Genomic DNA, 24,709 nt, shown 5'->3' with positions numbered 1-24,709 from the left:
ACCATTTTCCAGGAAAAAGTATTACTACTACTGAACACCATTTTCCCATGTGTAATTCTGGAAATGATGTTAAGTCAAACATGTTATTTCTTGAACAAAAATAAAGGGCAAAAGACTTTGACTCAGGAGATTTAGAGTTCAGGAGCCAGCTTATCAGATTTGCAATATATCTGAGCATCTCACAGAGAAGTTAGTTACCCCTTGGGCTGAGTGCTAAAAGACCTTCTTCATTCTCCATCTGACAATCACATGCTCTCTCTTCTCTATGTTTATAGGAGCTGAAGGAACTTTTCTGAAGCCAGATGTAACTCAATTGGAAATATGTTCAATGAAAAAAGCCCTCCATGTAGGTATACACTGCAGGGTAATAAAGCTCCAGCACAAGTCCTTATTATATTTCTCTGCTTTGACACTGAACCTATTTTTTCTCAGCCTATTTTAAAGATCATGGCTCAATCTTTATGTTTCCAGCAATGTCATTAATACACAGAGTATGCCTGATTGATTTTCATGCTGCATATTTGACACAGACACAAGAAGAAAGAAAAATAAAGCAGCATTAGCATGGTGAAAAGGTTTGCAGCAGCTCTGACTTTCCCCCAGCTAGAACTGCATGTGATCATTTGCAGAGAGGGACATTAAAAAAGGAAATATGACAACAGCAAAGCTGCAAATCTCTGCACACATTCCAGTGCTGCACCAGCTGTGAGTTCTCATGTACACACAGAACTTCTGGGCCTTAAACATAAGCCCAGCACTGGGAATACTCTGCCAAGCACATGGACTGGGAAGGTGACACTTACTGGTTTGAAAGGCTGGTACCGGCAGCTCTCTGTCATAGTGAGAACTTTGAGCTGGGCAGGCATGACTCTGGCTGGGTTGTCCAAAAGCTGGAAGTTGGGTTCAGGCTCTTTTTTCTTTTCTTTTTCATCTTTCTTTTCATTCTCATCCTGTGGAGGGAGAAGAGATGGACATGATTTCAGCAGTAACCTCTAACCTTTTACAGTTCAGCAGGGCAATGTACAGTCAGGCAGCAGTTCCACAGTGTGGTGAGAAACCATTCTTTTGCTGAGGAACATGCTAATATTTATCTATCAGCTGGCACAGAAAATGTCAGCATGGATCTAAGTGCCCTTGATAAGGCAATGCCTCACTCTCAGCTGCAGATAAAAGCAAGTTCAGCAAGAGGTAGTAGTGGAACAGTTTAACCTCTGCTTTCCCTTTCTCCTACCTTTTCTGTAAACTCACTCACCACTTTTTGTCACAACTGAAGATTCTTTAATATCATTACTGAGCATATGAAAATTGCCAAAAGCTGCCCTTGTATTTTTGCAGCTATAAAGGTGTCACTGACATTTCACAGTACAGGTAGTGACAGCAGTTCACCCAAAATGACTCGACCTCAGCTAGGGAATTACAGTGAATCCCTCCCTTATCAGTGACTCAGCAGCTAGAGGCAAAAAACAGAAGGAAAAAAAACCCCAGTATCCTTTCCATACTTCAAAAGGTGGGTCATTTTTTCTCTTGCTCAGAAACATTTGAGTAGAAAACAAGAAAAAAAAAAAAAAGCAGAAAAGATGGGAACAACCAATAGGAAACTATCAGGAACACCACTAAATGCATGGCATGTCCTGTAACAGCAGACAGGACTTTTTCTGGCACAGCAGCTACTCATTGCTGCGCAGATCCCTTGGAAGCTATGGATTACTAGTCATATAACAGGCATAAGAGGGAAACACACAAGCAATGATACCTCTAAAACATTAGGACAATGGCAAAACACTCAACTCAAACACAGCAGGTGGCAGCAAGCTCCCTGTTTACTATACTTGCTTTTCTGCTCGATTCAGCTAAATAAAAAAAAAAATTCAAAAATCTGGCCACACACATGGACACAACATGTGAACCCCTTCTAATATATTGCTTCCTCTCAACACCTGCACTTAAATGTAGGCTGTAGCAATTTTAGAAGAAACATGCATCTATTCAGCACACTTTGCTTACTACATAGAACTGTAAGAATAATTAAAAGGCAATGTTTGGTGACAAGGAAACTTGACAAAGGAGAACAAAACCAAAACCCAGAGATTATACCTTGCATGCATGAGATAATGAATTTTCTGGGCCAGCTGCATGACATTCAGTGCCTACAATATGGTCACACCTATGTAGGTCTGGGAAGGTTATTTTACATACAGACGTTTGATCTTATGCCACATGTATGGGGTTTGTTAGACCAAAATTTAAATTAAAAAGAGGCCAAAAGGGAAAGCACTTGGGGGTGCTGGTTGCCAGTGACTGAACATAAGGCAGCATGTGCTCAGGTGGCCAAGGAAGTCAAAGGCATTGTGGCTTGTGAGGTCACACCTTGAACCCTGTGTCCAGCTTTGGGCCCCTCCCTACAAGACAGACATTGAGGTGCTGGAGCCATGTCCAGAAAAGGACAACAGAACTGGTGAAGGGTCTGGAGCATAAGACCTGTGAGGAGCATCTGAAGCAGCTGGAAGGGCTCAGCCTGGAGAAGAGAAGGCTCAATGGGGACATTATCACTCTCTACAACTCCTCGACAGGGCGTGGAGATAAGTGGGGGTCATTCTCCCTGGTAACAAGACACAGGACAAGAAGAAATGACCTGAGGTTGTGCCAGGGGAGGTTTAGGTTGGATATTAATAAAAATTTCTTCTTCAAATTCAAAAAGGTTGTCAAGCACTTGAAGAGGCTGCCCAGGGGAGTGGTGGAATCACCATCTTTGGTAGTATTTAACAGATGTGTAGATATGGCTCTCGGGGACATGGTTTGGTGGTGACCTTGTCATTTCTGGGCTTAAGTTGGACTTAGAGGTCTATCAAACCTAAAGAATTCTATGGGTCCACAATGCACTTTCAGCTTACAGTTGTTCTTGGAATATTTCCATTTATGAGCAGAGCACAACTGAAAGGGTCTTTTGTCAGTACTACAAGAATTTTAGCTGCCATATGTTTTCCAAATTACAGCAACCACCAAAAATTCATTTCTCCATTACTCAGCTTGCTCCAGGATGACACATTATTCACAGATGAGGATGACAACTTCCAGTGTCAGGTCTGTGAGCTGAAAGAAATCATCAGAGGACCAAAGCAATCACCATAACTACTGAGCAGCATATGGAACCTGAGCTCAAACCTCAGCTGGTTCTGAACTGAGTGTGGATAGATGTTTGGCATTTTGATAGATGGGCAAAGCACGTAAGAGACTGCTGCCAAAAAGGTGAACATTTCAGAACAGGAGGTTAAGCATGTGCAAAACCAGAAAGTTTAAACTCTTCAGTGCTCTCCAGGTGAATTAGACGTGATCAGGCAACTGCTACAACAGTTCTTTTTTAAAGGTCAGAGCTCCCAAGGATGTGAAATTATTAAGCCTTTTCTGGATAAGTAAGAAAATTATTTGGATAAGAGAGAAGATTCCTCTGGGTCTAAAACCAGCAGGTCATGAAATAATACTCAGAAGGTTTATGCAGTTAAAGGCACATAAACCTCTTAAAACAAGCTTTTGCCATTCAGGAAGTCAGTTACTTAACAACACCGAGGAAGATTTATTTGTCAGAAATAACAGATTCACAATTAATAGCACCTCTTGCTTTTAACAGTGCACACACAGACTAAAGGTCCTAACCAGTGTCTGCAGCAATGTGTGTCAGTACTTTGCTCGTAACACAGGTTGCAAGAGGACAGAGATAAGTGTGTGTCAACTTTCATGACACACCTTCCACATTTATAAGGGTGCTGGGGAGAGAAGATATTTAAGTTTCAATGTGTGCACCCACCACTTCCATCTTTTCCTCTTCCTTCTTCTCTTTCTCCTTTTCCTTTTCCTTCTTCTTGGCTTTTGCAGTGATGGACAGCACAGCAGTGGAAACCTGGATATGGCAATAGATGAGGCATTCAGTGTGACCCAGCACAGTACACTGACTTTCAGCCCACCAGACTGGAGTCTTTTGGGAACAAATGGCAGAAACTTTCTAAGAGGGTCAGGGAGCAACAGCATTTGTCACATTGCAGGTGAGAATAAATGTGGGCTCTTAGCACATTTTAACTTTTGGCCAGGGAAGTTTAAAGAGAAAAGATTTGTCCAATTCACATCCTATTCAAAGGCAAGAAAACAGCTATAAGCAGTGAGCTTTGCCTTTCATCAGAGTTAATTTCTGGATTCCTCGGTAGCTTGGAAAGCTGTCCTGTCCAGCAGTCAATTCTGGTAAGATGTTTTACAGTTTTCACACCATGTCATTCATCAGCATGACATGCCTGAGGTCTCCATTGCTCCACAATTGCTCCCTTAGGGCTGCTCTGCCTGCTGCTGTGCTCTGCTCAACAGCTTTTACCATCCTGTGCCAGGAGACAAATTGCTTCTACTATTGTCCCACTTGTGACCCCCCCAGGTCTCATCTTCTCCTTTTCAATACCGAGCTATTCTCAGTGCCACACTCACCTTTTTGCAATCCATGGAGCTGACAGGTATTGTTCTAGCACATGGGCCCACTGCTCCTTCCATATGGGACTATTTCAGAAGTGTCTCACCTAATATTTTCAACGGTTGCACTGGAGCAGCATTTTGGAGCTCAAGTCACAGAAAGGGACCCTGCTGTGCTGGGTGCTGCACATACAAGTCAGTAGGGCATGGAAAGCAGGTTTTTTGTTCAATACTTCTGCTTGACCACTTCAAACAAGGGAGGTTGCAGCAATTCAGTAGCAAAGCACTTGTGTGCCACAATCATCAACAGTCCCAGGCACAGCAGGAAAATTTATCTAGAATTCTCTTTCAGAGACTACAGCACCTGCCAATTTTTCCTTAGCTCTTTAGATTCCCTAGTTGTACCACCAAAGTCAATGTTTATACTATGAGGGAGAAGAGGTTAGTCTTTACAGAGAAAGCCAGCTCAAATACCTTTTCTTTCTCCTTTTCCTTTGGTACCTCAAGAGGTGGGGGGTAGGCAAATGTGGACGGCTTACAGTTGGATTTGTACTGGACTTTTGGCATCTAAGACAAAGAGTTTAAAACAATGTTAGAAACTAGAAAAGCAGGGGGAAAATCCACAGCAGAATAATTACTTTAGCTTCATTTTCCTTCCAGCAGAGACAAACACAGATCCTCTAAAGAATACAAGCTTCCCCTTCTCCCTCTCCGGAAGCTGAGAAACTGTTATCAGTGGCAATGGTTCAACTAGAACAATGTTATTTAATTATTCTATAATTTGACTCTGGCAAGCTCTCCTAGCTCTCTCCATACACTCTATCCTATTCACACCATGCTTTGTTTTCATTGCTTCAAAGCTTTTGTGGTTTTGATGTTGTTGCTGTGTTTGTGTGTATTAACACAAAATTGGTTTAAGATCTAAGTGAGGATCTGCTCTGTCAATGCACGCGAGGGCAAACCAAGCACTGACATTCCCTTCCTGCCAAAGGACTGTACATTTGGGAGTGAGTTACCAGTGACACACATTCTCTCACTCTTAGCTATTTAAGCAAGGGCAGAAAGCATCTTTTGATAGCGAATCAAAGTTCTTAAACACCACCATGCTGCCACATCCAGAAGCTTTTTTGTGCAACTTCCTAGCTTAGTTCTTCAGCACAAGAGACCCACATGGTACACAGCTTACAGGGGCTGTACCACAGCTGATAGCTGGAAAAACAGATGCACAAGAGAAGTGCAGTACCCATGGCTGCTCAGTTTAATGTTTACTCCCCAAGGAATCCAAACAAATCCTCTTTTCCCATTGCTAGCTTTCCTAGGGGAGAACATCACATAATTTATCTGGGAGGCCAGGGGGGCAAGACACTTTTTAAAAAAATAACCCTGACCTTCAAGAGTGATAATGGGGTGGCCTCTGCCAAAATAGAGTTCCTTTCTTTTTAAGTTACTTTGAAGTAAAGAGGTCAGTGTCTGCTCTCTACATTTTTCTTGTGCCCATTCCCACCACCAGTTCTGCAATTTAAACCTTTTTTTCAGATTTCTTCCAGTTAGTACCTTTTCTGGCACAAACAAGTCAGAAACATGCAAAGAAAACCAACAAATCCATGAATATGCCTTGCAGACCACTCAAATATTCCAAGCAACTTTTCAGTCTCTTCTCATTACATACCTTAAGATCCTTGTTAAGGCCAATGACACAGGTTGGGGTGAACGCCAGTGACAAAAAGTGTGACAGAGGGAACCAGAACCAGAACTGGGTGAAGACCAAAACCCCCACCACAGAAGGCATGTGTGTATGTCCTGTCCTCGACTGCAGTGAAATGGTTACGTTATGGCCCCCTGTAAGGAATCATAAAAGTCAGTGAATTATTAATTCCTGGGTACTCCACAAAGACACCTGAGCAATGAATGTCAAACAGTTGCTGTCAAAGGCCTGCACAGGCCACAATGCTGCCAGTTTCCTCCTCTGGAACACATCTCCCTCCTTTATTGTGAGCTCAGCTTACTCAGTAAAACAGATGTACAGCACTGCGACCACACTGCTCTAAGTACCCCAACAATCAGGGAATACAGCCCTTCTTCCACGCTCATTTTGCCAGAACACAGGTTAGACAGAAGTACAGGCAGTGAGAGGGAAAGGAAAAGACAAACTTTTGCCATACACAGTTTTAAAACATGATATATATATGATCCCCAAGACAAGGCTCAGGAGGAACACAGTACATATACAGCTGAGTATATAGAAACTTTTCTTTCTGTGACTGCCTCCCTGAACCTTCAGTTATTCAGAAGAAATATGCCTAGATTTTTATCCTACACCATCTCAGTGGAAAAAAAATGTAAACAGCAGCAACTCCAGAAGTTGTTTCTAGACATTATCAATCTAAGCTGCACAGAGACAAGCTCCTGCAGCCTTTGCAGAAAAATTACATCTCTGCCAGACAACCAAGTCTTAGATTTGTACTTGCAGAGCAGAGACCCAAACAACTCCATATGTTGATGTAGTGCAGAAACATCCAGCTAGAAACAAAATTGAAAGACTAGACTTGCAGACAGATTGAGAAAGTGTTAATCTGATCTTCTGTCTGCTGATAAACAGTGCATTGAGTTGAAGAGGGCACCAGGCAAGTCCATTACCACTGACAAGACCTGATGCAGGGAGGTTAACTTTGTTAAAACACAAACACCTACTCCTCAGGCCACTTTGCAGCTAAAAATCTCAAACTGGAGTAGCTTTTCCCAGGCTTGCACAAACAGCCACCTCAGGCAGGGCCAGACAGCAATGGAGCTGTCTGAGTTTTAAAGACAAATAGAATTCTCTTCTGCTGCCAAAACTAATGAAAGCCCAGACTGAAGCAGTACTGTCATCTTGGGCATCTGTCAGGTTTAGTCTCAGCAGGGGCAGTGCAAGGTGGGACATTTTAATGCCCTCCTGTAGGATGCTCTGCCTACATTCCTTCCTCTTCCTTTTGTGTAGCAATAGATCTCCTGCTGTTTGACAGGAAAACTTCTTCCTGCTAGTCTTTGAAGAAAGACAAAGATATGGTCCTGTCTTTTTTTACTGCTAGGTCTGCTCTGCTGCTTAGTATTTTCTCTGATAGCCATCTCTTGCCCTTTCATCTGAATTTGCCTCAGCACTGTGGGGGGACTGCCTGAGGTCTTGTGCTATCCTTAAACACGTCAAGCACTGCACACTCAAATTTATGGTCTTCTCCCCCATCCTCACTTTGAACTTTATTTTACTGCATCACTGTGTAAGGACCAGGCCCTGGTTATCAGCAGATATTCCGAATCAAGCAGCCCAGTGAATGTTGCACAAGCGGCTTAATTGGACTAAATCAAACTTTTGCACTTTAGTTTTCATAATTTTAACCTACAATTCAGATAAAACCTAGAATTATCCAATCTCCGGAATTTCCTGAATGAGCAACACATTTAATATTCAAAAGATGCTGTCATGCTACTTTTTTATGCTGTTTTATACCCACAAACAGTCCACCCTCGCTCCCAGGATTTTGCAGGGAGCAGGAAAGATGGGGAGACATAATACTGCACAATTGTGATTTATCTTCATGATTAAATAGCAGCCCTGACTGCCTGGAAGGGAACACATTCCAGATCTTTGGCTGGATGAATAAAAGCTGTAACATGATGCCTGGAAAAAAAATTTCAAAAAACAATAAAGAAAAAATTTCAGGGATCCTTGTACTATAAGGTCCATCTCCCAAAATTCACACTGCCACTGAGGCAAGGGGGGTTTGGGGAAAAGCCCCAAGCACTAAGTTAAATTTAGTGTCTAATTTTTTCTTATTTTATTAAAGAAAAATGTTGCTGCTGGGGCTTATCAATGGCAAAGACCAGATTCTTCATTCCAACTTCAGTGCTCTCAAGGTACCCTACTCCTTCCATTAAACTAACAGCCTAAATGGCTGCCTCATTGTCAGAGCAAAAATCCCACCTCCAGGTCATCCTTTCCCAGGCACACACTGGAAATCTTGCACTTCTAATCAAACCCTGTCATTGGAAGAGAATGGGACTTCTCTCCTTGCCCCACAAAAACAGACACAACAACAAACTAAATTCAATTGCCCCAGCTGTGGCAGATATCACAAAGAACATTTTCTTCCTGGTAATAATTAAACTTTATAATTCATTGTTTCAGATAAGCACTTCCAGTTGTATAGGAAGGATAAAAAGAATTTGTTCTTTTAGGAGGCTCTAATGAAAGTGGCAATAGGTTAAGAAAAGGAGTTCACAGCCTTCCCTGAGTCTCTCAGCAAGAAAAAGAGGTTAAAGTTGGCACAAATTCCCATGAAGTTTATTAAAACGGGACATTGCTGGTTTCCAAATCATTATACAATACATGGGTGACACAGGAAACAAATAAGGTTTTAGTTGTATTTTTATGATTTAATCTTAAGGGTCAGAACTCAAAACAGGTCTGTACTGCCGAGAGAAAAATCCCAGAGCCAGCTAGTGTCTGATTTCCCAGCAACTGAGTGTGAGTATGGGAACGACCAAAATTATTCAGAGAGTCTCGTGCCAAGAACATTGCTCAGCTGAGCTCCAGGAGGGGCACCCAGGAGGCAGAAGGTGGTGCCTGTTACTGAGCAGGCCTGGTCCTCTGTGACAGAGCAGCCTGACATGGCCAGCAGGGAAGCTTTTTAAACCTGATTCCAGCAGCACGTTCTTCTCCCCCATGGCACAGCCTGGAGATGCAGAGATTTCACAGAGACACGGCACCCACACTGCAGAGTGCTCTGCGGAGCCACAGCACAGAGACAGATTCTGAGGCTCCTTTGCTTGTGGACTTCAGGACTAATCTTGATCTCAAGAGCACAGGAAAAACCAGCTTGTTTCTGCCTATTACAGGGGATAAGGAGGTGTATGGCAAGAGAAGGCCTCAGCACAAGAGACCAGATGGGAGAAATTGGGTTTGGAAACTTGCAAAAGAAGTGCCGCTGACAGACACAGCACTGTACAAATGCTACCTCAGCAGAAGGAAAAATTCAAAACATTTTCTGTCCTGTTTGCTTACAGAAACTGTCCTTAATAGGCCCTGCAACTTGGCCCTTGTGAAATGCTGATGGCCTTAGAGAATCCTATTCCTGACTCAACACTGAGTCATTAACATTCATGAAATGATGTTTTCTTTCTAAAAAAGATGTAGCAGTAGTCTGTGAAACTAACTGGGTCTTCTGAAAAAACACTGATGCAGTTAAATGTGCTTCCTCCTTTGTGCAACCTCTTTTAATAATCATGAAAGTAGCAAAAACTAGTTATTAAAGACATACATATAAAAACTTACTTATGATTTTAAAAACTGGTTATGTAAAGTTTTAACAGAAAAAGATAAATATGAGGACTGGATACCACATGATTTCTGAATTTCTGGAGCAGGTGATGATTTAGAAAAATAAAGCAGCAACCTACCATGCTATAATAAATCAATATTCAGGGTGACAAAACAGACTTAGAGAAGAAATACTGTATTTGTCCAGACTTCTGGACATAAATTCAGCCCCAATGACTGGGCTGAGTCTCTCCTAGCAGAAACATGCTGATACAAGCTGAAACTACAAAACAGTGTTTATTTCTTTTAATAGCTAAAATTCCTTGAAAACTGAGATTTCTTGCTACTATGGCATGACAGGCATAAAAGCAGCACATCTCCCAGATGGAATTTCTGTTACAGTGATTGCAACCGAACAAGTTCAAGAAATTTTAGCAGCTTTAAATGTTTGAGGAATTACCTGCATCCAAAATGCCTTGTGCCAGGATTGCTCCAAACTTTGCCATAACATCATCATGCTTATCATTGATCACTTTGGAATAGAGCTGCCTGAACTGGCTGACCTGGTTAAAAAATAACAAAAAGGAAAAAAAAAAAAAAAAAAAGAGAGATTATAAAACTGACTGCATGAGTCAAATTGTCCATCTTTAGTAGAAGCATATTCAATTTTTGCACCATACAATGACATTTGCATTTTCAACAGCTTTAGTCACTGATATTACAAGTCACCCCATAAATAATTAATTACAGAGATTTTCCCCACTTGAAGATATCCTTATACTGATTTTAAAATATTCAGGATGGATGTGCATTTCCAAATCACATTTTGCAAACCTTATAGGAATACCCTAAGAATCTTTAGTGTGACACTGGAATAAAAGACCAATTGATGAGTTTGTACTAAGAACTATTCTATATTCTTATGTGACACACTGCACTTTAACACTTCCTCCATTTCCTATTGCTGGAAACCTCCAACTTTTTCCATTATTCCTGCACAATATTTCTGCTGTACCAATAATGCCCCTATGATGCCTCATCAGTAAATTTTGCTATTGCACTTCTACCTTTTAAGTGAGAAGCATTAAGGAAAATATTTAATAAAGTAACAGTTTATGCTATGGTATGTTCACCACAATATCTAAAGTACACAGTAAAGGAAACTGCTAAATCTCTGCTTATGTTATCATCATTCCCTTGAACGGTTTCATCTTTCACTTTACCAAGTATTGAAGAGACAGAACATCCAGCAATATCTAGGCTTTACCATAAATTAATAACTTATGTCTTTTAATAGATGCAATGGAGCAACAATATAGCTCAAGTATAGTTTTTCTAGCTGAAAAAGCATACCAGAAAATCCCAGTCTGCAATCCAGTCAAAACCTGGGAAGCCGCATCACCCCCACAGCATGTCTGAAAGAGTGTTTCTTATCTCTTTCTAAAATTTTAATCCAGATACTCATGTGACATTTTGTCTTTTTTTTTTTTTTTTTAACACATACTAAGCCTTCATTTTACAGTCTCAAAAGCAAAGGAGGCATTTTTGAATAGAAATCTTCTAAGATGTCTTTAACAAGCTTCTCCCCACTACTGGTCCACTTTGTTCCTGGTATTCCAAATTCTCTATCTACATCTGCAGCCACAAAGGAGAGGGCAAACTTCTAGCTCAAGGCAGTAGGGCCAGACACTGCCAGCAGAGACACTGAGCAGTTTCTAGAATTGTAAACACAGTTGAAATTTCCAATTGCTCTCTAGGGACACCAGTGACCTTTGCTCAGTGACAAGTGTCCTACGAGGCCAGCCTAAATGTACCTGGGATGGCAGCTTAAGCGCTGACCAAGACACTGAGGACAGCACCCAGCAAACTGCTGGTCCCCATCCACGCAGGACACTCTGAGCTCCAGAGCACCAGGAGCAGCCTTCAGGCATCACTCCTACCACATGTGGCCTGCTTGGGGAATCTGAAAGCTTTGCAGAAAGCTTTCACACCTGTGAAAAAACATCCATTCATACAACTGACTCAGTGACATGAGAACTGTGCTTGAGAGTAACATTTTGTTAAACTGATATTCATCAGTATAAAAAATAAATATTGAAACAGAATGAAGAGCTGTCTGAAGGGATGAATCACACTGCAGGGGTTTCTCAGCAAGGCACGAGATCAGATTCCACTGTAAAAGCACATCTCAGCCATGAGGTAATCCTGCAGCCAAGGCAATGCCAGCAGTGCATTTCACGTGCGAAATTTTGACCAGCGGCAGTAAGAAGTTAAGACCAGACCTTTGAGATATTATGTCCAATATCTGGGGTGGAAACAAAAGACAGAGACCATCTCTCCAACCCATGAGCATTATATCCAAGAGCTGCAGCACTGCTTGGCAGCCCTGCACACCCTGCACAGTTCAGAGTAAGACCACGCTTTCTGCAAAAGAGTTTTCAATGCAGGGTAACTCGTCACACCACTTAAAACACAGGTGTCCTAAATGAACAGACACTCTCTAGGTGACATCTTCCCTGCCTTCACTCCTTCAGCCAGTAACCCCGTGATACTACTTGTCACCTCAACTCATTCAGCACTGATGGCATCTAACCTGGTTGAGCCACTTTGGGACACCAGAAGACATTAACATTCAAACAAGCAAGTCCTGTCCTGCTAAATAGGACCGCATTAAAATGACTGTTTCACACCAATGGACAGTCTCACTACCGTGAAGCACCAGAGCTTTTAAATAACCAAGCACTTTTAAATAGCAGCAAAGCTGAACAAAATAACAATTCTCTGGAAGAGCAGGATGTGTTTATTAGAACTGTCAGGGGAAAACAGCAGCCATTTCCATTTTTCCGACGAAGTCCAACAATTTGCGTGCTAATATTAGTTCTCTACTCACCAATTCCTTTTTGCATTAAAATGTTTTTAGTTATTTTGCAATTATTAAAACGAAGAAGGAGGAGCAACATAAATTATCAAGGCAGCCACACAGACAGATGTGTGGCAGGGAGGTACTGCACACACAATGCAGGACTTATTCTGGGTATACAGACCAAACTCTGCTCTTGCTTCACTCCATTTATACTTTTTCAAGCTCTCACGATTTTTATTTATAAAAGCTTACACTGAGGTTTACATGTTCAATGTAAAGCGTTTGTTTCTTACATCTGACCTCTTTGTACACTGGAAAAACACCTTAGTTTGCATTTGCAGCTGGGAACGGGGCCTCAAAGGCAGCCACATGCAGACCAGGTGCACCTAAGCCTTCAGGTGTTGTTTGGAACAGACACACTGGGAAACAGAAGTAACGTGAAACTGTTTGTGTGTTGAGCTGAGCAGCAGAATTCCAGTGCCTCTGTTTAGAGCACATAGTTCCCTTGACTCTGGGCTCAGCTTCTGGGTTTGGAATATTTATGAAAACAGATATATGTTACAAAGCTCATTTGGTGGACTGTAATCCAGAATTTACACTGTAATCAAATCTTCAGAGAACTAAACCCTGGGTGGAGTGAGAAGGCATTCAGCAGAACTGCTGATGTTCACACTGGTGTCTGAACTGACAGAGCAGCCTTGGAACAGAGGGCAGAACACCTCACTTGGGAAGGTGAGACAGGGCTAGCAAGGGAGATCATCCACCTCCCTGGTCATGGTGCACTGCCCCTGAGCACCCCTTCCCTAATACACCTTCCTCAGCTCCTACTCATGTGTCCATTAACAGAGCAAATGAACAGAACGGCCAGGCAACAAGCCCACCCGGAACCTGCCAGCTTGGGGACCAGGACCCTGTGCAGGGCAGTGAGGTGTCTGAGACTTTGACAAGGGACCGAGGACAGAAACCTGGCTGCTCTACCTGAGCACATCGACTGCCACCTCTCCAGGTGACAGGGACAGGCTATTCAATGAACAAGCAGTGAACAGCTGCAGTAGGAAACAATCCTTATGCCATCTATTATAAAAATACAAAATATGTAATTCCATCTCAAGAGCATTCTGTCTGTGCTCATATAAGTTCCACGAGCCAAGGACCACTGCCAGGCCTGGAAAATGCACTAAGTGTGCCCTTTCTAGAGTTTAAAGTCAATGGAAACAAAATTGTCCTATGAAAGGGTGAGAGACTATCCTGCTCAGACTTCGGGGCCCTGGGTCAACCCAGACCAAGGACTGAGACCAAAGGTCTCAACACTCAAATGCATAATAGGCCCAGATGCTTGTTCAGGCTGTTCCTACAAAGCAAATGCTTTACAGGAATGGGAATTTTGACTGGATCAGGTCCCAGCTGAAAACATTCCTTGCTGCAGGGGAAAGCCTGCTTTGGCAGCTCTGGCTGCAGCAGTTCAGGAAGGTATTAACCTCACATGGAGCCAATGCTTCTCTCTTGGGAGAAGGTGCTGGGGCAATCACCTCCTACAAAATGGAGCAAGATGTCAACAGGCAGCCATTTCTTAAGCTGTCGAAGCAAAACCTGCCAGAGTTTGTCTAGTAAAGCCCTTTTATCTGCTATTATTTTTCCTTCAAACCACAGCAACTAGCACAACCCAAACTACTGTGTAAGTTTATTTAATATGCTATGAAACCCACAAGCTTTGTTTCTCCCTTGAAATCTTCAAGCACTTCAAAAATTCAATAGCATTTGGAATTGCTACCTAGAAATTTATTTGGGCAGCTTCCAGGAGGAACACTAAAATATAGACAATGACTAATTTCATCTTTCTAACAAAACACACACCCCATTCTGATAACTAGTGCTGGCCAAAATGACATGGCACTGAGTTCAAATGAAGCCAAACACAGAACCTTGGAAACAGTGAGGAAACAACAGAGACTTTGAGATATGAGAATGATACAGCACCATTTCCTACCACCAAGGGCTGTCATTTATCAGGCTATTTACCACTTCTCCCTCCACCAGTCAATGTTCATGCACATGAAGCCCAGGAGATTGTCAAGAACAAGATTTTATAAGCAGTTAATTGCAGGAAATATTGGCAGGTGATTTGCACAATGCTTCTGGCAAATGCAAGCTCTTAAGAACAAGAGCATTAATAAAATCTAATAAAATAGGTTTTAAACTGTTTGCATGTTGTATCTATCTTCTTCAAAAGATGAAGTTATTCTGCATACACTTGCCCTCTTGAAGGAGTGTGCAGAAGTATCTCACAGTAGAGGGCTTCCATAAAGTAAAAGTGCTACCAGAATATTGCAAAATCATTCTTGCACCCTAGCAAGACCTAGCATTTCATCTAAATGGGGGAAAAAATCCCAACAGCAATCTGGTCCTGGTTTCTTCACATCTTAAAGACAGCAGGCTAATATGATTGAAGGCAGATGGAGAAAAAGGCCATTATGACTGAAAGAGAATGGAGGAAAAGGCTTGACCTTGTTTATTGTTTTCTCATTTTGCCAAGATGACTATCCTAACACAAAACCAGGAATTGAATTTACTTTTTCAAGTAGTTCAACTTGTAGTTTGTCTCCAAAAATGCTGACTTCATTGCCCTGCAGGTCACAAACATATCCTGAAGTTGTCATTGATTTCTGTAATGATGACCTCATCACATCTGTAACTTTGGATTCCATTTCACAAAATAAACTTGTTAATATTTTATATCTGGCACTAATATGGTTCTTAAATCTATCAACAGAGGTGAGGAAAAATCATGTTGACTGCAAATGGAAGAATTGTCACACAAAGAGACCAAACCACCTTTACTCAACACCTGCTATCCCTTCTTGGCCCTTAAGCAACTTGCAAGTTCAAGGAGTTATGTAATTACAATTCTTCATTCCACAATCCTTTATTTAAACTGCTTAAATTTAAATTTTTAAAATTACTAATTTAAACAAAGATTGAGCACAACAAAGAGGAGGACAAACACAAAGGGAAGATCACAATGAAGTTAATTCAAAGGCATACATCCACCCTTTTCTCACAATAAAAATGGCTTTTTTTAAACCAAAATACTTTGATTCTTAAATCTCTGTTTATTCCTGGCATTTTGGTGTTAGAGTGCTCAGCTCTCAAAACTCTAACAGCATTTTATTCCCAAAAAAATCCTGAACTATTTAAGGAAGATTATTTGTTACCATCTTCCCCAAATGATCAGCAGAGAATTGAAAGTATTTCTAACCCAAAGCTCACTAATAATAAATTAACTGAAAAAAAGAAATCAAATCCCAGAAGATACAAAACTGAGCAGCAATGACAGGAAGCTGGCCAGGCTCTATGACATGGTCTTTTTTAAAATCACCATCTCTCACATGCAAAGCATCACCATGTATTTAGAAGCAGTGAGATGATGATATATAAAATTTAGCTTCTCTGAAACCCCAGCAAGACTGTACAGCTTGTGGGACACAAAAATCACCACACTGCTCTTCCTAGGTGCTTATTCAGCAATGCAAATACCCACATCCATCAAGTCAGACCCTTTGGCACACAGTGTCCAGCATGTCACTCAGGAATCTAATCAGATCAAAATATGTCCTGGCAATCTAAAAATGGCTCCTTTTCTGAAGAACTCCACTACTTCTCATCAGAGTTAAGTAATTTTTTTTCAGATTGGCAGAGACCTCCAAAAAGTTTCCCATGGATAATAAATAACTAATTGGAAGCATATCCCTCAAAATATTTCTTTTACTTTTGAGCAAGAAACAATAATGGTTATAACCAACTTTTGGGGTATTTATAAAAAGCAAAATTTGTGTATTCTTGTGTTTAGTTCCTGAATTGGCAGAATATTTCAGGTATTTTTAAATCTGGAATTTTGTTTCTGTTTGTTTTTTAATATCTCTAGTGCTTCTATGACTAGACAATTAATTGCCTTCTTTATCTATATCAGGCAGCAATTTGGCATTAAGGTGTTTCAGTTTCTGGCCCCATTTTTAAACAAGCTACTGACTCCCAAACTATACATCTCATCCTGTATTTGCTGGCCAACTATTTTAACTACCCTTTTATCAAGCAGAAGTATCCCACATGACTTGGAAGTCAAGGTTTTCAGGCCTCTTTGGGAAAAGAGATCTGCCTTATTACATACCTCAAATAATCTATGTTTTCACTAGCTATTTTTGTACCCACATTTTTCTTTAGGACAAACAGAGTCTTTCACCTATCATCTCAAAAAGCCAGAAACTCCAACAGGCAGACTCAGCAAGTGATTCATGTTTTAGGATGGCTGACTGATTCAGAGCAGACTGCAATTCCCATCCCAAGAGAATTAGGATGCTTTGCAAACTAAAATGAATCGATCCTCATAATGTCCTTTCACATATAAATCATTAATTCTTTCTGCTGGGAAACTGAGGCACAGGAGAGTTACATAATTTGTCCAGTACTAGAGCAACACAGAATGATTAAACCTGATCTCCTATCACCTGACCAAGGAACAAAAAATAAAAACAACAATTAATTTCTTTCCACAGAGAGATAATTCAACTTCACGTTACAGAAACTTTGTATCTTGGAAGACAAGGGGATCTAACAGAAGTCTAGTGTTCTCCACTGGCTTACTCAAGTGAACTACTATTCCTGGCTTATTCACTTGAACTACAATTCTGATAATATAAACAACATTCCCAGATTCTGCTCAGTGAAAACTAACATTTTTCTTTCTTTAAAAAAAAAATAATTTGAAAGAACAAACTGTCTGCCCGCAAATTTTCATGTTCCGTGACTTGGAAATACCCAAACACCTGCATTTGTAGATCTCCTTCTCTGACTTTCCCAAGTAAAATCTTTCACTGGACAGAGGCTTTTTTTCCTCCTTCTCATCCAAATGCAGTAAAAAGGTGTCTGTTTTTATCACAGTTCAATTTCTAAAATGACATCAATAAAAGCAACCAATATGCAGCAGATGAGTAACAAAGTACCAGCTACTGCTCTGCCTCAGCACTCACCAGAGCAGCTGAAATGTGGAACCTCAGAGCTTCTGCAATGTGGACTTTTAGTCTGTACAAATGTTTGCCTATCATCACCTGTCACACACTCACAGGGAACCTACTTTTAAAAGCTAAACACAGCATATGCAACCCTTTTCACCTTATGAGCAGAAAACTCCATTAAAATATGGAGTATTTGTTATAAACTCACTAAGCCTGTTCAGAAAGTTCTGAAGTTGTTTCACCTGAACAATGAACTGCAAAGGAAACAATGCTGTAACAGAACCTCTCTGCATGGTGACTGCATCCAAAACTAAGCTTACTATCATCAGAACCATTGTCTTTACAGTCACTTTCCTATCATTACAAGATGCTTTGAGAGCTTTTAAGGAAGAGCATTTATTCTTGTAGTGCCCAGGGTTAGAATGCTGCCATCCATCAGGCATGTTCCCATCATTCAGAGCACAAACTCTGATCCAAGCAGGAGCTCCCCACTGTACATTCAGCTCTGGCTCTTTACAGGACATGTGCAGTTTCTTGCCAGTGCTTACACGCAGTGCCAGGCACTAAAGATTTGGCATCCAAGACAATTTCCCACCTAAGAGGCAGGCGAGGCACGTGAGGTGTGACACACTACCTTTGGGCAGGTGATCTCAGTCTGCTGGATCATGATAAGGGCAGATGCAATGAGAGCTCCTTGACGCACGTAGTTCACGGGATCATTTGTCATTGGCTCAAGCAAATTGATTGCTTCCTAAAAGAAATGAAGAAATACACAGTCACAGAGTTAACAGTACTATTTTTAGAATGCCAGGATTCAATTCTCCAATGAAAGGTTATCAGATTGATGCTATCAGAGATACTTTAAAAAATGTTTTGCCTGTTCTTGGCAAACAAAGCAGAAATCTGTATTTCTGTAGATTTTAATCTAAAAATTGTGAAGAAAAAGAAAAGAAACACTAAAAACAAGTGATCAATGGATGCAACAAGATCTAGCTGCAGAAACAGGGCAACAGCCAAACAGCAGGTATAAGCAACAGATGCGTTCATCGCATTAGATTCCAAATTCTTGGCCTTACACTTTACTGTTAGAACCTGTAGCATTTAGCATCTTTTAAGTAATCTCTTGTTCATAGTGCCCTTCTGTCCATACTTAAACTGAGGACATGAGCAAATGCAGCTGAGTGCAGAGTGCAAGAGATTCCCAGTTCAGACCCCTCTTGGTATTACTTCCATTAGGTGAGGCTTTTAAAAACAAGTTAATTTTATACAAAACATTATTTCAAAGAACCACTTCTAAAATAATATGCCTTCATTAAGACTGCTTTTGCCATCTGAGCTATGCTGGAGGCTGTACTTCTTCACCTGAAGGTGACTCATTCACTCTTTGGTAAGCATTCAGTATCATGGATGAAACACCCACTATGACAAAAAGCTGAACTTTCTGATCTCCAAAACTGAATCTATTTGGGCCTTCAAAACCTACTAATAGAAGCTCTGGAAGACATGTCTCTGTGTAATCAGATGGTTTAGGTCATCATACAATGTATCTGGAAATAAAACAAGACTGATTCTTGTGACTAAAAGCATTTCCACTTAAATTAACTTGTCAGATGCAGCAGGTTAAAAATAACTAACTCCTTGATTCCACCTTCCACTTGAGAATAAAGCAACCTGGATAAAAATAGGACTCTCAGATCTGCTTTCAAATCTGCATGCTTTAGCTACTAAAGATGGCAGGCAGTGCACGTCAGCATTCTGTGCTTTTGGCAGCACAAGCGGCACTCGGGAGCGCTCACGCAAGAGCCACAGACCAAATGTTTAATACAGGAGGAGATGAGACAGATAAGCAAGAGATTTATCAAAGACTCAGAAGGATGACCTATTACTTTGTCTGTGCACCTGTTCTGAAACTGCATTTCTGTACCGCTACAGATTATTATACACATGTGGGAGAAGCAGGGGGAGCTTATTCCCATGTTTACTTGCTGCTTGTTCCAATGAGCGCCCACTTCCCTCAGCAGAAGCAGGAATCCTGCTATAAATGATTTGTTACCATCCATGAGAATTAACCCTCACTGATACTTATAAAGTGAGAATACATAAAATGTACTGGTTGTTAATTACATTCCTGAGACTACAATATATTTAATTCAATTTCATTGCATTTGGCTTTACTACATGGATCTTCCATGAATCGTGTATCACAGGAAAGATGAAAAGAGCTAGAAGTTAAGCAAAACACCTGCTGGTTTCCTGTCACTGGCACTCCAAGGGCAAAGGAGTATTGACTTTGGAGTACTGAACATACATTTAAAGTTCAGTGGCAACTTGACAATAACAAAACTCTAAGAAAAGTTTTGAAGACAAAATTCCAAGAATGTGGCAGTAATGTATAAAAACATTCTAATTTACCTATTCTGTACAAGGAAGAAAAGAAACTCTATGCCCAGAAAAGTTAAAGCATTTAAAGTAGTGCTGTACTCCAGCTGGCTGGTAGTGCACATGTGTGAGAAACCCATCTGCATGTGTGATGTCTGCAGACAATGTGTCTGTTGCAGGAGGGAGCAGGAACAGTCTTGGCCACAGATGCTTCTTTGTGGCCCTCACCTTGTTTCCAGTGCCTGCACAGCAGATCCCCAAAGCCATGGCAGCCCCATAACGCACGTGGGGATTGTAGCTCTCTGACAGCAAAGAAACCACGCTCGGACACTGCTCTGGAGTCCTAGAGAAAGGCAAAAACAGAATATTGCTTATTATTAGTGTTCTTCAAAATATGGTATTGTGATTCAAAATATGGTGACTTCCCTCTGTTCATACCTGAAATTTCAAATTGCTCTTCCACACTGTATGTTTTTTCATTTCTCAAAACTTAACCAGAGGGGAGGAACAAATGGGCTAAGAGAACAGATTAATAAACACATTAATAAACTTCCCTATCACTGCAGATAATCACACACAGTTTCCACTACTGAAGCCTTCCTTAGTGCTTATTTTCTGCCTTTAAAAGATCACCCAGCAGAATGATGCATCTATTGAGGCTGAAGTCTTTATCTCCAGAAATCATGCCTTTTTGACAGGCTTTCCATTAGCAGGGGTTTACTCTCCACGAGACACACAGTACTAAATTTCCCATCAGTAGACACAAAACTCACCTCCAGCATTCAATCAGTCTTCAAGGCTGGTGGGTCCCAAACTCCCTTTTGCAATCATGGCTTCTGCCAGCTCCTCCTCACCCCCACCTACTGCTGTAAATCACAGCATGGGAGGAAATGCTGATAGAACACACACTTGCAATCAGTTTCTGAGCAATGTCTACTGCTGCCTCCTTACAGTGTCATGATGGCACTGTTGCCACCTTTTAAGAGATCTGAAATGAGTACATATGTTTTATGCCTCACCCTCCCTCCCTCAGCTGGGAACCAGTGTCCCGCTGGTCACTACAGCAACAAAACTTCCAGCCCAGTGCTGGAAGATGAAAGAGAGCCTTAATTTCCCACTGCCAGAAGCATACGTTGCTCACGCAAACAGCTTTGTAAATATTGAGTATTTCTGAAGTAGTACAGAACTCATGGGTCTTAATATATTGATTTCCTTCCTATCTTTATGGTCATATTTATCCCTGGTTTAATTTTAATGCCACACAAACCACTCCATAATATCAAATACTGCCAATTTCAGCAAAGTAAGTCTCATGGCGTGATGAACAGAAAAGCAATGCAGGAAGGCAGTTGGTAGGTAAACGCTCATGAAGAAGGAAGATGTAAAACTATAAATTGTAAGTGATTTCTTATATCTGTTTATAGAGTGAACATCATCTGGTTCTTCATGCTATCTCACTGTGTCCTGCAGCCTGGACTAGCATTTGTCACATTCACAAACCTATAAGCAGTCTTGCAAGCCGTTTACTTCTGCTGTAAACTGATTTCAGACTAAAATGTACCTAGAAAGAAGGCAAGAGCACATTAGTTTTAGCTTCCTTTCTTATATTTGCTACACTGAAGGATGGAGGGTGGAGGGTGGCAGTACTACCTGTTGGTGCACAGGAATTATGGCATCATGTAAAATCACTGCCTGCCAAGGCACTCAACAACTCGAGAGAGAGAAAAGCCACTACAGAATATACTCCAGCATGGGTTTTATTTAAATGAATAGCTGAATCATAGAAAACAGTAATGAAAAAGACTTTGAGCAATAATCTAGTTAATTCTCTTCTTTCATTGTGATGGGGGACAGAAGACACGTTTATACAATGACACACTCATACTTCAGTTATACTCCACACACATAATCAATTAATTTCTACTCTAGCTATTCCCATTTCAACACTTTCCCACGGTCTCCTCAACTCCTCTTTGCACTCCTCTCTCCTACTCCAGCTGACCACAGACAGGCAGCACCACCACACAAGCTCCAGTCCTCCTCCAGAAGTGCTCAAGGAACCCAAAGGCACCCAAGCTTCAGAGGCTGCTCATAAGGACAAGCCTCAGCAGGAATGGCAGCAAGCACCCACATCTTCCCCCCATCCATCACTTCCATCTGAGTCTTCTCAAAGAATCCCCATGGGGAAAGAATGCCACCTACCAACATCACCTTACAACCCCCCTGGCCTTCAACAGCAGCAAAAAAAAAACCCACGAGAAGGAAACACAAGGCTGCTGGAAACTGCTGCCTCTAAGATGAAGCCACGATGACAAATGTTAAGAAAAGGAGAGAAGCTGGGCAACAGAACAATTCTGTCATGTCCTATGAGTGAAGACAACAAACTAAAAGGCACATTTAAAAATACCTATAGTCTCTTACTCAAATAACAGCTTAGACAATGTTTTTTTTAAAAATGAGCTGATGCAGAGACCAGGAAATACATATCCTATAATAAATGAGGCCAAGCATTCAGCTGCACAGAAGACTTCAGCTCTTGCACAAAGACCCTTAACACCTTTGTGTTTGCCTTACTTCAGATAATGTTAAGCAGGCAGATTGTGAGCCAAAGAAGAGAAAAACACTTTCTGGCAAAGATGCGATTATGCACTCTGAGGCATTAATCATTAAATTCCTATTCAGAAAACTGGATTTTATAGAAATGCTAACTTGAACCCATATTTGTGTCTGCAGGCTCAGAAGTTCTAACACAGTTTTTATTACAAAATCAGGATTAATGTAAACTAATTGTTTTTTGAATTCTTGGCCAGACTTAATTTATTTGGGGCCATTATTTGAAATACTTTTATCTCAAATCTATCCATAAAACGGTCAAACATTTTGACAGGAGGCCTTCCATAAATCCATTTTAGGAGATGCAGCAACTTAACGGGTCCCACCACTTTCCTCAGTTTTCTCAAAACCCTAATCTTCAAAAAATGTCTTCTCACTTAAAAGAGATCTAGAAGGCAGATCAAAAAGTGGGAAAGAGTCTTGCAAAAGTGTGTATTGGAGGAACAGGACCTCAGTGCACAAGAGCATTGTTGGCATCAGTGCTTAAGCAGTAACATGGGTTTACTCCTTTAGTGCTGAGATGTTGGTAATTACAAAGTCCTACACAGTGCTGCCAAAGGTCAGCCCATATAAACCCTAACCCACACTCCATAAAATTTATAAAACCCAAAACAATTCTGTCAAGTGATCAAAAGAAAAGTTAAAAAGCTCTTATAAGCAGTCCCAGGCTGCAACTGTGCTCCCATGGGTATTACTTCCATCTGGTAATCCAACTGGGGACTATGTTTCAAACATGACCATGTTCTCCTTCCCCTGGTCCTTCACTGGGAGCACAGCCCCTTGAGCTGCTGATGTGACATTCAGCACAACCCAGAGGGAAGAGGGACAGTCCTCCTGCTGATGGAGGAAGTTTCTGCTTCACTGGTACGAAGCCCCACACAGGCTCCCAAACCAAGTCCACCCTTCTGGCTCCCTGCTGGAGACCTACACCACCCTGCTGACTGCTGATGGCTGAATCAACGTGGTTACAGAGTAGAAACCTCTGGTGGGAGATGGAGAGAAATAATGAAGAGTGTGAGAAATCTTCATAACACTCCTAAAAAAGAGAAATGGTTTGTCACAACTCACACTCAGCAACCCGCTACTCCTACTCAGTCCTAATGCAGATATCTGTCATTACTGCAAGTTAAACACAGAAAATAACATCACATGAAATACCAGAATAACATTTGGAGATTCAGTAGGTGGACATTTTATCTCCAGACACAATTTTTTCTCCCCTCTTTAAAGTCGCAGTAAAAATGCTAAGCCTGAAGTAGATTTAATATATTTTGAGGACAGAAGCAATGTACCATAGTCCTCTAGCATGACCTTCCCATAACACAGTCCAGTAATTTCATCTTAACATTCCTACATTAAAGCCTAAGGCATGTCTCAAAACTGGACTGTGTATCTTAGAAAGATAGGCAATGTCTAATTTTGAAAACCAAATTATCTTTAATGCACTGGTTCCTTCCTTTTTTCCTAACACTGGTTTTACTCAAGCAGTGTGCTTTTGCAATTACACTTTACTACAACAGCAAAATGATGACAAAAAAATGGCCCAATTATTTCCTTCATTTTATCTGAAAATTGCTCAGCTGCTCCTATATAAGCCATGAAACCACAGACGTCAGTGAACCCAGACCTGTACACAAAAAAAACCCCAACTAGCTTCAACTCTGTTCTGTTACCAGGAAACTAAATGAATAATGAAGCCAAAAATCTCAAGAAGTTTCTTCCATGGGACTTCAACAATGTAGTCAGCTAGAGTTTTGTTTCCACCCTACATCAGGATCAGTTTTACTGTTGTGATAAATGGGTTGCAGATGAAGGACTTCCTCCAAGATCCAGTTTGGTTTGTTTCAGAAGTCAAACAAAATCATAAAGAAAAATAAAGATGCACCAAGACAGCAATAAGAGATTTTCAGCAAAACGTAGCAAGTGGCATTTTATTAGTTTTACTCATCAACTGGTTGCTCTTGAAACCTCTGCAGGAAACAAATACCCTACACTATGGATTCTGAATCTTCCCAGGAACTAGAACCAGTGAAAACACAGAGGAGCTGCCTGACTCCGACCCAGCTACCTTAGCCTCAACTCTGAACTCCTTTCTGGGGCTGTTAT

At 41.1% G+C, this 24,709-nt stretch overlaps 1 protein-coding gene across 1 annotated transcript in view; it reads right to left on the bottom strand.

Annotated features, from left to right (window-relative positions):
* The window catches only part of PSMD1 (proteasome 26S subunit, non-ATPase 1), a 66,222-nt gene that overhangs the window by 2,193 nt on the left and 39,320 nt on the right, over nt 1-24,709 (bottom strand). Inside the window, exons 17-23 of the mRNA XM_038145215.1 lie at nt 20,219-20,333; nt 18,246-18,362; nt 10,200-10,302; nt 6,116-6,285; nt 4,921-5,013; nt 3,803-3,895; nt 804-950 (exon numbers count right to left, since the gene is read on the bottom strand). Of these exons, the coding sequence (XP_038001143.1) occupies nt 804-950; nt 3,803-3,895; nt 4,921-5,013; nt 6,116-6,285; nt 10,200-10,302; nt 18,246-18,362; nt 20,219-20,333 (838 nt within the window). The remainder of the gene's footprint in view (nt 1-803; nt 951-3,802; nt 3,896-4,920; nt 5,014-6,115; nt 6,286-10,199; nt 10,303-18,245; nt 18,363-20,218; nt 20,334-24,709) is intronic.

Source organism: Motacilla alba, chromosome 9, assembly GCF_015832195.1.
Source record: "Motacilla alba alba isolate MOTALB_02 chromosome 9, Motacilla_alba_V1.0_pri, whole genome shotgun sequence".
Taxonomy (NCBI): Eukaryota; Metazoa; Chordata; class Aves; order Passeriformes; family Motacillidae; genus Motacilla; species Motacilla alba.
Note: the sequence above shows the minus strand (reverse complement) of the source record. Positions and strands in the feature narration are given on the sequence as shown.